The 14,509-nt window shown below is 51.5% G+C and overlaps 1 protein-coding gene across 4 annotated transcripts in view; it reads left to right on the top strand.

Moving 5' to 3' along the window:
- Nucleotides 1–1,429: 1,429 nt before the first annotated feature.
- Lsp1 (lymphocyte specific protein 1) overlaps nucleotides 1,430–14,509 on the top strand; it is a 34,227-nt gene continuing 21,147 nt past the window's right edge. For 2 of the 4 annotated variants that reach the window (XM_057778982.1, XM_057778983.1), the window contains exon 1: nucleotides 1,433–1,649. In XM_057778982.1, the coding sequence (XP_057634965.1) occupies nucleotides 1,582–1,649 (68 nt within the window). In that variant the 5' untranslated portion in view covers nucleotides 1,433–1,581. Of the gene's footprint in view, nucleotides 1,650–12,240; nucleotides 12,783–14,509 lie in introns of those variants that run through there. The other 2 variants (XM_057778985.1, XM_057778984.1) reach the window with 2 other exon arrangements.

The raw sequence follows: 14,509 nt of genomic DNA, 5'->3' as shown, positions 1-14,509 counted from the left end.
ACTCAGAAGGCAGAGGCAGGCGGATCTCTGTTAGTTCGAGGCCAGCCTGGGCTACAAGAGCTAGTTCCAGGACATGTTCCAAAGCTACAGAGAAACCCTGTCTCAAAAAAACAAAAACAAACAAGCAAACAAAAAGAATAGTGGCTGGAATCCACAGAAAAGGTGCCTGGATGGAGGAGCCCCGTGGCAGACATAGGAACCTCTGGGAACCCCTTAAGAGGAGTCATGGCAGAACCTGCCACATGCGCTCCCAGCCATTCACCAACAGAGTACTCGGGAGGCTCCCAAGGAAGCAAAGTACAAAAAGGGACGGGACAGGAGGCTAAAGAAGAAGCAGGCAGGGGTCTGGCCCAGCCTACTGGACACTGCTCACCTGGGTCTTCTTTGTGTCTCTTTCCTCAGGATTGGGACAGAGCGAGCCAGGCTTTGCCACTGTTAAGCCACATGGGTAAGAAAGGACTCATGGCCTCCAGGCAGGTTTGCAAGCACTAGTCTGCTTCTAGATGCCACTCTAGGGTTCCACTGAGTTTCCCAACACCCCCAGGCTCTCTCCTATACTCTTGTCCCTCTTCCCCTGAAAGACTTCATAGCAGGATTCCCGAGCTACCCACTGGCCAGTGCTGCCTGAGATGGTACTGGCTCCTTTCGTTCTATCTCTTGGGCCAGCGGATCTGAAGCAGGGAGTCTCTGCCATGCTATGACTGCCCCAACTTGGCCCAGTGACACCTCAACCCAAGTACTGGAGCTTTAGAATCTGGTCTTCATACTCTCCAACATTCCTTGATGACCCAGAGTCCTTTTGGTTTCCTCCCAAAAGCCTCAGTCCATCCCCCAGTCCTGCTAATGTCCTGGTTATCACAGGATAACCCATGACCCGCCCCATCTTGGCTGGGAACATCAACCAACTCCAAGATTGGTTCCAAATACCCAGAGCACAAAAACAGGATTAAAGAGAACTGAACTGACAGAACAAGAAGGAGACGCAGGTGTCTATATTGAGGCAAGCTCTAGACCTACAGAGCACCATGTGTAGGATCCTGGACATGGCTGGAAAGCAAAGATGAGTTAAGAGTGTCCAAGGCCTTGAAGTATCAAGAACTGATTCCACCATGTTCTGTGAGCACACATGGAAGCACAGAGAATTTCCATGTAAAGCAGTTGAAAGCAGAGTCCACAGATGCTGAAGAGACCATGGATTCTGGACACTGGGAGAGCTAGCTACTCTCAGAACTGCTGGTAGAAACCCTAGAGATACACAGGGTGTCCCAGCTATGTTAGCCGGAACTGTGAGGAGCATCCTTACCCACCTCTGCCCCATCCCTTTTCTGTCACCCCAGGCGGCGCAGCTTGCTCAACACTTCCTGATACGTGGTTTGGGTTTAGTTTTTTTCTTCTTCTTCTCTTGCAGCAACATAGTCAAAAAACAACACCCCAACCCAAGTCCCAATAGGTTCCAAACCTCAACCTGCTGCCAGAAGGAGGAAGTGAAACCTGCTGGGGTGGGGGCTCTAGGCCACGGCCCATCTACAGAGAAGCACTAGGAGCCACAAAGAGTGCACCCACACCAAAGACATCAGGCCCATGGCGGAGGCTGCCAGCAATCCAAGCTGCGAGGAGCAGGAAGAGCTGCACGGAGAAGACAGCGTAGGGTAAGTCCCCTAAGCCCCAGCAGGCAGCTTGCTTTGTGCCAAGTCCTACAGGGACAGAGTCTTGGAGTGTGGCTACCCACTGGGGCCTTGGAGGTTCTGCAGAAACCCCCTCTTCACCATAGAGGTGTGTGTCTCCTCTATCTACCTTTACAGCTTAACTGGCCTAACTGGGCAAGGATAGATCCCTGGCTAGGGTCCATAGCCAGAACATAAGGGGTAGATGCTTGGTGTGGAAGGAACTGGGCATGCCTAGATGTGGCCTGATCAGTGGGAAAGCAACAGTTATGTTGGGAGAAACTGGAGTTGTGAATCCTGGCCAGGCTGCTGACCCCTCACCTGTAGGTTTGTCTGAGGGGTCTGGCCTGCCTTGAGATACTCAGGGGTGGCCTGGTCTCAGAGGTTCCTGAAGCTGCTCTGTGGCGATTCTCAATGGCCCCTTGTGGACCAGACACTGCTATTAGATACAGTGAGTATGGGAAGGGAATGCCAGAGGAGGTAAAAGAGCCACTCCTCTGCCACAGACACATGGGCCGTCAGCTGCCTAAGGACATCTGTGAGTTAAAGAACTGCTAAGTTCTGCCCTGTGTTGGGTCATAAGCTGGGGGCCACGAGGAGGGACTGCCAGTGGGCAGACATGGAGACTAAGCCAAACCATGTGTGACTGCTCCGCTCAGTTGCAGGAACAGGTATTAGAAGAAAATGACAGGTCTCTGGGATAGGCTGAGGCAAAAGGGGACATTCTACAGTCAGGGACGAGAGGCCTCATGGGAGCAGGATGTGGGGGTTGTGGTCCAGGTGTGTAAGAGGAACGGAAAGGAGGTAAGACCTCGGGAGTCCTAGAACCTGCTGCTAGAGATGTCAGACTGTCCAGGAAGGTATGGTCCTTGAGGTTCACCCACAGGCTCAAGGAGGGAAGGCCACCTCAGCAGGTGTTGCAGAGTCCCTGCAGGCCCCAGACTGCCTTGTAAAATGGAGTCAGGCTCCAGATCGCGGACAGAGCAGGAATACCTCAGTCCTATCAGATAATGGCAAAGAGGCCTCACCGTGAGGGGTACATGTTGGGGGCAGAGGGCTAACCTCAGGCTCCCCACTTTCCTTGTGTACCCTGGTTTGAGAACTGTCCAGGGAACCCTCTAGCCAGGAAAGGAGTCGGAGGCTAAACAGAGACTGGCCTGACCTGGATCAGCATCCTTGTGCCAACCTGGGGTTTTCAGGGCCTCATTGTCCCCAGAAAGGTCTGTGAGAGCTGTCTCCTGGGAGGGGGGACATATATCATGAGGGCCCAAGAAGGGTTCTAAGGACATTCTGCCCAGGCTGGGTAAGGACACAAGCTATCGGGTGTGTGGAACAGGGTGATCGGGCGACAGCTGTGACCCTGTTCAGAAATGTCCTCACGCCAGTGCCCTGCCACCTTGTGCCCATAGAAGGGCAGACACAAGCAGCCCTGCCGGCCCCACCCTCCTCCTGGGCCCTTCCTCGGCCCCCTCTCTCAGCTGTCTCAAATGCCAAGGTCTAGGCAACACAGTTAAGGGTGCCCACAGCTCTGGCAGGCACAGCAGATCCCTGGGCATCTTACTGTAGGACTGGGGCTGGACTGCACCTGTGCCTGTCTGTCAAGAACTCCTGTTCCACAGTCCTAAGACCTCAGCGGGCCCGGGAATCCCCTAAAGATGTCCTTCCCAAAATGGTGGAAGAAAGAGAACAAAGCGCACCGCTGACCTCTCAGAATGAAACCGAGACCCAGGGCGAGGTGGAACTGTCCTTTCATAGGGTGACTCAGAGGCCAGGGGATTCTCCTGTTTAAAGTGGTAAGAAGTCGCTGGTACCCAGAGGGGGATATTTGACCTAATAAGTCCCCGCTCAGGAAACCCCAGAAGGCCAGAACTGAGCAGGGTCAGTTTTGGCTGGAACAGATCAGGGAGTCCTCACCCCATGTGTCCATAGAAGACCAGGCGTACCAGGCAGAGGCCAAGTCGCGCCCTGGGGCCTCTCTCTCCGCTGACCTCCGCGCGCCATGGCGCCAAGGCCCCGCAGGCGCCCTCATACCTGTCCAAGTATACCAGGGTGAGCATAGCAGGACACTTATGCATTCCAGGCCCAAGGCGGGCAGGCCAAGGCCAAGCCCCTCTCACAGAGCCCTCAGATGGCTGGAATGCTACTGTGTACCACTCCAGTGTTCCCACTGATACAGGACGGCCACTCTTCCTCCAGTGGGGTGCTCTCTCTTTGCCTGCCTACCCAACACAGGGCAGCTTGTTCCTGTCCTGTGGGAGCAGGGTGTGGCATCTCCACAGGGCTGCAAATGGCTCTGCGGGGACTGCTGGGTGACACGGAGAGAACAAAACAAAGCCTCCCTCCCCTACAACTCCCCTGTGCAGCATAGTCGTGTAGCTCACAGATAATCGCTCAGCATGCCTTCAAGGGCCTCAGAGTCAACCACTACCCCTGTCCTGGAGCCCCAACTCTACATGGAGCCATGGCTCCTCTCACTGGGGGCAGACTCGGGTAGACAGATATCCTCTGCACAGGCCTGGCTCTCTCTACCTGGCTACCCATTCCCTGAGTTGCATGGCTCATCTGGCCCCTGGGATGTCTGTATCCTGATTCCCTCAGCATATGATGCTGCTTTGCTAAGGGCCCTGCTCCTGGTCACCATCTACCTTGGAAACATTTCTGACCTAATCCCACACCTGCTGACCAATAGGACAATCTGAGGGTCACCTAGGCAGGGTTCCTTCCTTCCTGGATCACCTGTTCCTCTGATCCTCTGAGCTCTAGTCAGAGGGCCTTGCACAATATTGAGAGCCTTGATCTGAGAGGCAGTAGCCCAGTGGAGGAATTCCTCCAACCTTGACCTCCTAGGGTGAGCACTGAAAATGGGAAGACTAGAAACTGAGGCCTGGAGCTCTCTGCACAGATTGCAGAGCTGAGCCAGGCTAGGCCAAGTCAGCGGTTCTTCAAGGCAGAGGGAGGTCAAGCTTCACCCAGACAATGTCTTCCTCCTGGTGGATCGACCTTAGGCTTTCTCCCACCTTCCATCCAGCTCCTTCAGATCCCCATCTTGGCTTGAGGAGGGGAACCAGATACCTGGTACTTTTGGAGCACCCCACAGACATACCTTTGCTGATTCCAGAAGCTCTCACACTGCCCTGTCTGCCTGAGGTAGGCAGTGTTGGGAAAGGCCTGGGACAGATGGCCCAGGACAGGATGGCCCTGGCAGGGTGACATTATTACTGTATCAGTGGTTGCCTCTGCCTCCGTTTCCCTGACAGGGTTATGACAGGGTTTGATGAGCCTTAAAGAAGTAGGGGCTTGCTAGGGGATGAGACCCAGGGGAGGTGGACCAGGCCTTTCCCTCTGGGAACTTGAGCTATTGGGATAGGGGTTGAGATGCCACTTTGAGGTAAGGGGAGAAGGTGAAGGGTCACCATCCAGTGCCTCAGTTTCCTCATCTGCATGGTCAGAATGCAACTGCTCAGGCCTAGCATTCATGACCTGGGTGTTCTTGCCAAGCTCTTTAAGCATGCAAAGATCTTGTACACCATCCCCCCAAGAGTGGCCATTTTAGAGATGGTTTACTGTAATTAGACATGTCCTCTGTGGGTTTAAGGGGAGGGGCTAGGACCTGGGTTAGGCTTGTACCAAGCTGCTTCTTAGGGTACTCTGGTGAGAATTCCCAGAGTGCACCCACTCTTCTGCAAAGGCAGTTGACAAGGAACTAGTGGTCTTTGTGGGACATAGACCAGGTCAGGGTGAGGGGTACTCTGCTGGTGGCAAGTGCTTTGTGGGGACATCACAGGCCCCCAGTGTTCTGTCAGGCACAGTCTAGGCCAGTATAGGCCTGAGTCTCTGCATCTACTCTGGTAGCAGAGCTATAGGGGTTCTTCTGGGTCTAAGAAGCCCCAGTCTGTATACGGACACATGGTAACTCTTAGGTAGGTTCTCATTGGCCTTGAGGCATCAGGGCCTCTCTTTGGATGGCAGTCCTTTGATATCTGCAGAGACAGGTTTGGATAAAGGAGCTGCCTGGTGACAGCCCAGCTCATTTCCCATGATTAGGTTTTCACTATCCAGACACTTTTTTTTTTTAAAGTTTCTCAAGACAGGGTAGTTAGTTTCTCTATGTAACTATCATTACCATCCTAGAACTCACTCATGTAGACCAGGCTGGCCTCGAACTCATGGAGATCTGCCAGCCTCCTGAGAGCTGGGATTAAAGGCGTGTGCCACCACTGCCTGATTAGCCTGGCCACTCATACCTTTTGTCAAGGAACCAGCAGAGAGGGGAGGGGCTGTAGGTTTAGAGCAAACAATTGGTGGGTCAGGAAAGGCTCTGGTCCTTTATGGTGGCCAGGTCAATTTTACCAGGCTCCATTTGCTGACCACCTCCAAGTTGGGAAGTTGTAAGTTAGTGGGGAACGAAGACTATCTGCCTCCATCGATTGGCAGGCAATCGACAGGTAAAATTATCTGCAAAATCAAGATGCCTCTGTTCCCTCTGAGCCCCCTCCTCACATCAGGGCTCCTCAGAGGTGGAACAAGTTAGGTTGTCGGCAGTGTATATGAGGTCAGCACAAATGCCAGCCCAATGTGACCAGGTACTATAGGAAGGCTGTGTAGATGTCCAGGAGATCCTGTCTGCCTTGGGTGAGATAGATCCTATATCCAACTCTCCTTCCACAGCCTTGATTTTACCAGCTGCCACCTAGATGAATATATGAGGTTGGGGTCCCATCCCTAGCAGACGGGATCTCAGGTTCACACCCTTCTATCCTACAGGGAGCAGATCCACATTCCCATTCCAAGGTGGCTGTACACTCTTTCTTAAGGCAGCCTACTGTGTGTGGTTAGCTTCCGAGGAAAGTCAACACTGCCTCCTCCTGCCTCTCTTCTCTCCTGTCCTCTCCTCTTCTTTACTCTCCTTTCTTTCCCTATTTCTTTTTCTCTTCTTCCCCTTCCTCTCTCTTCTCTTCCTCTTTTCTCCTCCTTTCCTCTCCTTCTCTCTGTTCTCCCTTCCTTTTTCTCCTCCTTCTTTCCCCCTTCTCACACTTTTCTCCCCCACCTCCCTTGTCTCCCTCTTCTCCCAGGAACCTCTCCTCAAAAGAGCAATAGAACTCAAGACAGATGGATCTAGCTAGTTTATTCCAAAGAAATCTGGAAAGACTCTGTTGCCCTTTCTCCTAGTCCCAGCTCCAACCACATTTTATCACCACACCCAGCTCCCTGGCTCCGCCTTTAGCTCTGGCCCACCAGATCTTGCTTGGAAAGGGGAACACAGGGAGCTGATGAGTGCAGGAAGCATTAGGAGGCATCCCACTATGTAAATCAGAGCCACATTGCTATTAAATGCCACTATTCTGGGCCCCTCCACCAGTAGGCTCCCACTGCTTACTGGGTCTTTCTCCATGTAGTCCACTGGTCTGTGAGCATGTTTTCTAGGGACTATAAAGATGTACGGACAAGAGAATGTATCTGAGCTAAGGTGGTGGTACACACCTTTAATCCCAGCACTTGGGAAGCAGAAGCAAGTGGGTCTCTGTGAGTTCAAGGCTATCCTGGTCTACAGAATGAGTTCTAGGACAGCCAGAGCTATACAGAAAAACCCTGTGTGGAAAAATCCAAGAGAAAGAGAGAAAGAGAGAGACATAGACAGAGACAGAGAATATCTGTGCTTCCCAAGTTCTGTTTATGGTCTATTAAGGGAGGGACCTGACCTCCTGGAACTTTATTCTTGAGTCATGAGTTTTTAGGCTATGTCTTAGTCATAGAAGAAAGGAAATAAGAAAATAAAAGAAGAAATGAGTGGCAGATAAATATATAAATACAAGGAAAGGTGAATGAAGAAGGAAATATGGAAAGTGTTAGGTGGGTAGATGGATGAGTGTATGGATGAGTAGGTAGATAGGTATATAGATGGGTGTGTGAATAGATATGTGGACAGGTCAATAAATGCACAAGTGAATGGAATCATAAATGTATGTATGTATGTATGTATGGATGGATGGATGGATGGAATAAATGGACTGAATGATGAATGGGTGGGTAGATGGATATATGGGTAGGTAGGTGGATGAATAGGAAGTGGATGAATGGATAGATATATAGATAGGTGGATGAATGTATGGACAGATGGGTGGATGGATAGGTGAATGAGTGAGTGAGTGGGTGGGTAGATGAATGAATGAATGAGTGTATGGGTGAATGTGTGAGTGGAGTTAGATGAATGAGAAGATGGGTGGATAGATATATGGGTGGGTGATTGAATATTGAAAGTTATATGGGTAGGGGGATGGGTGAATGAGTGACTGATTAGGTGGGTGAATGAGTAGGTGGAAGAAGAGTGGGTGGGTGGCTGTAAGGATAGATGGATTGAAAAACGGATAGATAAATGGGTAAATATGTGGGTTGGCAGATTAATGGATGGGCTGATGGATGGATAAATGGAATATACAGATGGATGAATGGGTCGATATATGGGTGGGTGTATGGATGGGGTGAACAGATGGATGTGGAGTGAATGAATGCATTGATGAGTGGGTGGTGGGTTGATGAATGGGTCGAAATATGGGTGGATGGATGGGTGAGTGGGTGATTGGCTGGCTGGCTGGATAGATGGGTAGATAGATTGATGAATAAGTGGATGGGCAGATATAGGAATGGGTGAGTGGATGACTGAATGTTGCTGAATGTATGGATGGGAAGATGGGTGGCTGGATGGATAGATGAGTGAATGGTGAGTGGATGGATGAATGAATGAGTGTGATGTGAATAAATAGGAAGTAACAGATGGATGGATGGATGGATGGATGGATAAACGTGTGAGTTGGTAGTTAGATGGATGGATGAATATGTAGATGGGTGGATGGATGGATGAGGAGTAAATGGATGAGGGGTGGATAGATGAATGACTGAATAGGTGGATATATGGGTGGGATGGATGACCAGGGAGCATATAAATGGGTGGGTGGGTGAGTGAATGAGTGGATGGATAGATGGATAAATGGGTTGATATATGAGTGAGTGTATTGATGGATAAATGAATGGATGAGTAGATGGGTGGATGAACAATGGGTTGGATAGATGAATGTGAGATGAATGACTGAATGTTGGTGGATATATGGATGGGTGGATGGATTAGTGAATGGGTAGATGGGGGTTGTATAGATGGATTGATGAGTGGGTGGATATATGGGTAGGTGAATGGGTAAGTTGATAAATGAGGGGTAGATAGATGACTTGATGGGTGGATATATGGGTGGGTAGATTAATAAGGGGTGGATGGACGGAAAGGTGAATGGATGAATGAGTAGGTGGATGGGTTGATATATGAGTGAGCGGATGAATGGACAGTTGAATGGATGGACGGGCGGGTAGATATATGGGTGGATGATATATGGGTGAGTGGGTGGACATATGGATAGATGATAGATGGGTGAGTAGGCAGATGGATAGAAATGTGGGTGGTTGGATAAATGTGGGGTGGATGAGTGTGATGAGTGGTTGGTGGATGGGTGTGAGTAGATAGATGAATTAGTAGGTAGGTGGGTAGATGGATGGTTCGATGCATGGATGGATGGGGATTGGATAGATAGGTAAATGAGTGAATGAGTGGGTGGATGGATGAGTGGGGGTTGAATGTATAGATGGATGGATGCATGGGATAGATAAATGGATGCGTTGGAGAATGGCATTTAGGATGAAAGAATAAGTGGATGAAAGGTGAGTAGATAGGACATAGATAAATGACTGGACAGATACAATATCAAGAGAAACAGACATATGACTGTAAATAAATAATAAATAGATACAATAATAGATTATGGTGGCAAGATAAACAGATAACAAATCAACAAAATGGATAAATTGGTATGGGATGAACTATTGGAGACACAGATGTGTGAAAAGACACCTCTCCATCGTAAATGTTGTACTATGTTTCTGGAATACTTTCTCCCACTGTGAGGAAGTCAGTCAGTTTCTCTCCTTTTTCTTCTCTCTCTTCTCTCTCTCTTTCTCTCCCCCCTCCTTCTTAAACCAGGAAATGCTATTCCTTCCCACTAAGCTTTTCTTCCCCTTTAACCATCATACAAAACATCTTGGTCCCGGTGCTCCTCTTTCCATGTCCATACCCTGACTCCTACTTTCAGCAGCATTAACCATCATGGGCAATGTGTTGATACATTGTTACTTGTTTGTTCCCACTGGAATGTCAGCATCATGAGTGTTGTAGAGTGGTGCTGAATTCCCAGTACATTGAAAATTACTGTAATTTAATTTGTGTTTCTTGAATAAACATATGGATTGGTGGACAAAAGTGTGGCTAATTGAGTGTATATGTGAGTGGAAGGGTGACAGGGAGGAAGAGTGGGTGATGATGGCAGTTGGGGGCTGATTTTCCATACACAGTGTATTGACTTGCTTTGAGGACCGTGCATACATGATCACACAAACAGATGTGTGCAACTAGATGTGCAGTTTCCTAGGTGAGGAGATGTCTAGAAAGGCAGATTTATGAACGAATATGGAGAAGATATAAAGAAAAGAGTTGATGGGTTGATAAGTGATACATAAAAATGCAAGCACCATAAACACAAGATGGATGGATGGATGGATGGATGGATGGATGGATGGATGGATGGATGGGTGAATGGATGAATGGGTGGGTGGATGGGTAGGTAGGTCATTGAGAGTGAGTTATGGGTGAGTGGTGTATGAGTGAGTGTATAGATCTGTGTATGGATGAATGGATGAATGGATGGGTAGGTGGACAAGTAACAGACAATAATGCCAGCAGCAAATGTTCTGCTCACTTGTCCATACATATCATGGCTTCAAAGCCTTAAATCGTTCTACATCTCTTTGTAGGAACTTCCCCCGCCATTAAGACAGCCCTCCCCTGCCTGGAAACATTCTTCCTCTTTTTGAACCCAAATTTCCCTGACCACATGTCTTTCCTGACTGTCTAGTTGGAATAGGAACAGGACCGTGGAGGTGGTGAGATGAACTGTGGTGCAGGCGCAGCGCAAGCTGGTTCCGCTGGGTGATCTCCTCAGCACGGGCTCACCAGAGGGAGGTTCATCCCGGCCCCATCCTTATTACTTTAGAATGTGCTGTTTATTATGTCTCTGCACTGTTGGAGAGGGCAGTGGACTCTGCTGTCTCTGCTATACACTCTGGCTCCATCTCCTCCTGGGAGAGGCTGGGGGAGGGACATGCTGTAACCGCTGTCTTCAGAACAGCTGGATCTCATCCTGTAGCAAGTGTGGCAGAAAAGGTGGGTAGCCAGCTTTTTGGTTGCTGCAGATTAGAACTGTGGATCCATGGGACACTGTATCTGTGTCGTCACCTTAAGGCACACACCTCCTTCGCACCAGTGATCCACTCACGAGACTCCAACTTCCTCCTCTGCCCTCAGTAGTCTTGAGGTTTCTTGCACTCTGACTTCCTGGCCTACCTGGAGGTCACAGTAACCCATGTGTGTCCATTCTTCCAGTATAGAGATGGAGTACAACTGGGGGCCAGATGTGTGCGGGGAGACACTGTGGGCAGTTGTTGGCAGTCAATAGACCCAACTATGGTCTTGGTTCTGCCAGACTCTGGCTCTGTGACCTGGCACAGTGCTGTTGGCCAGCCTTGATTTTCCCATCTGGCTCATGGGTCTAGCAGTACTGCTTGTCCGCAGCTATGAGTGTGAGGGTTCTGAGAAGCCACCAGATGCAAGCTCACTCGCCCAGAACTGGCCCATGGCAACTTCCTCCCAGCCCAGCCACTAGCCTCCAGTGTTCTCCAGTGAGTCACAGTGACTAAGCCCAACCAGAAAAACAATGGGCTGGGCTGCTTGTCCCTGGGTCTGAGCCAGAGGATAGGGTAGGGGGCTGGCTGGTGAGGGCACCGACCACCCGGGTACCCTCCACCACTTTCAGAACTTTGGCTCTCTACACAACGAAGATGCTCTCTGTGGTGTCTATACATCCCTGCTCCAAATACAGCCTGAGGTTCTGGGGAGGGCAGTAGCCTCCCAGCTAGGCGACCTGGGAAGATTCCTGGGGTGCCCAGCCTCCCCTGGAGGTTATACAAGAGCAGAGAGCTGGGAATAAACAGAGGGAAAAAGAAGACCCAGAGGGGGGAGAAGAAGGAGGGGGAGGAGGGAGAAAAAGAAGGGAGGGAAAGGAAGGGGGGAGGGAAGGTAGGAGGGAGACTGAGATAGGAGTGAAAACCCAGAAGAGAAGGAAAGGGCAAGGAGGGGCAGTCAGCCAGGTCAGGGGCAGTTGAGGCCCAGACCTGGGAGGAGAGAGCCAGGGTCAGTGAGAGCGGCACTCAGAGCAAGGACCAGCAGCCAGGCAGAGATGGGCAAGAGACTTTGAGAATGGGGAGGTGACCTATGGGCCACTCACCCGGGGGAGTGGTGGGCAGAGAGGTGGGAAGTGGCAGTAGCTGCCAAGATGGTCTGAGGGGGGCATACCACCATGCTGCCCACAAGCGGGTGTAGAGGTCCAGCCAGGCCCCCACACTGCGGGGCTGGGAGGGTTTCTCTCTGACATTTTTACTAGTCTCGGAAGGAGGAGGAGGTGGTGGAGGTGGAGGAGACCAAGGGGGCGGAGAAGGGGGCTGGGGGACAAAAGGAAAGCAGCTGCTAGGCATCCTGAGAAAGGAGAGGGGAGAGAGACCCACAGAGACAGGGTCCAGGGACAGTGGAAGGGCCTGGGGCCGCCATCTGGGAGCCAGCCCCACACCCTCGTCCCCAGGGGCTGGAGGGGCTGAGACAGACAGACATCCTTCAGACAGATAGAGCAGACAAGGAAGGGGTGTCAGAGACAGAGAGACCAGACAGACTGACAGGAGACGGGAAGAGGGACAAGAACACAGCGAGAAGGACAAGGAGAAGAGAGAGGGCAGGGCAGGGGAGAGGAGAGGAAGGGAAAAGAGAAGGAGAAGGAAAGGGAAAGAAAAGAGAGGAGAGGAGAGCAGAGTTTTTGGGCCACAGCACCAGGAGCCTTTGAAGTTGCAGGCGGTGTCCCCAGGGCCAGGGGTCAGGCCAGGTCACCAGCATCGTCGCGGGCAGGCCCGCAGCATGAATGGCCCCGCACTCCTGAGGAGAAATGCTAGCAAACGGGGCCTGGAGAAGCTGCTGAGGTAGGTCCCTCCCAGCCCAGGCATGGTGCCCGCAGCACCCTTGCTGACAGTGGTACCCCCCTGCACCCAGACTGGCAGATATGTGGCACACGGACTGTGCCAGGCTGCTTATGCACATGTTACGGGAGGATAGAAGCCCAGCACGACGCCATCATCCTGGTCAGCCAGGCGGCTTCACCTCTTCCTCCCATAGCTCCCTGTGGGTCCTATGGGGACCCACAGGAAATGATCTTCAGCGTAGCTGCACAGGCCTGTCCCCATCACATCTTCTTGCTGCCCCTGGGAACTAACAAGTGATACCCCCACCCCACTTTACAAATGAAATTGAGCTTACAGCCATAGGCCCCAGAAACCACTGGCCGGACAGTCCTGGGAGAGGGAGGCTTGGAACCATTGGGGGTCCTGATTCTCTGGCCTCTGGACCTCAGGTCTTTGAAAGTCTTCCTCACTCAGCCTGTTGTCTCCTATGTAAAGCGTGTATGGGAGAGAATAGGCAGCTGTAGGCCCAGGCCCTGCAAACCTCAGGCACTTCTAATGATTAACTGTGCATTGCTGCCCTCGGAGCCACCTTCCTTTTCTTTCCTTTTCCAGCTTTTAAAGCTCTGCTGCAGTGCCACCTCCTCCAGGAAGCCTGTCATGGTCTCCCTAGCCAGGAAAGTTCGGTTCCTCGCTCATCTGGTGGCCTGTTCCCTGGCCCACTTCCCTGGTTGCTTAAACCTCATGTTCCTGGAGGGTGGGCCTGGCATTGTTTCTTATGTCTCTGTGTTTTGGTCCTGGCTCTCAGTGGTGAGACAGGGCACAGATGGGATGATGGGCAGATGCCAGGAGACAGCTACCTCCACGTCCTGGCCCCATTGTGGTCCCAGCTGGCAACCAAGGTCAGCAAACTAGCACCAGGATCTAAGCGGCCTCCCGGCCTCTTTCCACCCTAGCTCCCAGCCGATACCATAGCCATGCCCCATGCCAGTCTTTCAGGCTCAGCTCAGCCTGCTCAGGGTCCTGATGCATGGCCACCTCACTCAGGCTGGATATTCCTCCCGTCCTGCCCAGGCTGGGATGGAACCTCCTTTGTCACTGTTCCTTGTAGTGCCCTGTCCCCTGGGCATTTAGGAGCACCTTTGATCAATCTTACCAACTCAGCAGTATCCTATAACAAGAAGGAAACTGACTCCAGCACCTTGTGGCTGTGGGGTGACAGGAAGAGCCACAAGACCCTGCACCAGGCTGCCGTCCTACTAATCCAGAGGCAGGACGACAGGGCCGTGGAAGCTGTAGACCTTAGGCAGGGGTCAGGTTTGGCACCATTTCAAGTCTTGAGCTGAAGAGAGGTGGAAGGAGACCCAGAAACCAAGGCCTACAATGGTTAGCCAGTGGTCAGGACAGGAGGGCAGGCTCCTGGAGGTCTAAGGGGGTTCTGACGAAGTGGATGAGTAGACCCAGGGGCTTGTCCCTTGTGATGCTGGAGAACCACTTGTCCACATGTGCAGTGGGACCACAATGGGTGTCACGAGGCGATGGCCAGGGGTGGATATTTGCTAAACTGTGCATCTCTGTGAGCCTGGTCTTTCAATGGAACACGCCTCTCATGTGCATTGAGTACACACATATGTGCAGGCATGTGCATGCTACCATCTAGTACCCTTCACCCCTGACTCCGTCGTGCCCTCTATCCACACGCCGGCAACCTCCAACACTTTCCACTTAGCCCAACCCTGAAGAATAGGTCT

The sequence above is a fragment of the Chionomys nivalis genome, chromosome 8, assembly GCF_950005125.1.
Source record: "Chionomys nivalis chromosome 8, mChiNiv1.1, whole genome shotgun sequence".
Taxonomy (NCBI): Eukaryota; Metazoa; Chordata; class Mammalia; order Rodentia; family Cricetidae; genus Chionomys; species Chionomys nivalis.
This window is presented reverse-complemented; position numbering and strand designations above follow the sequence as displayed.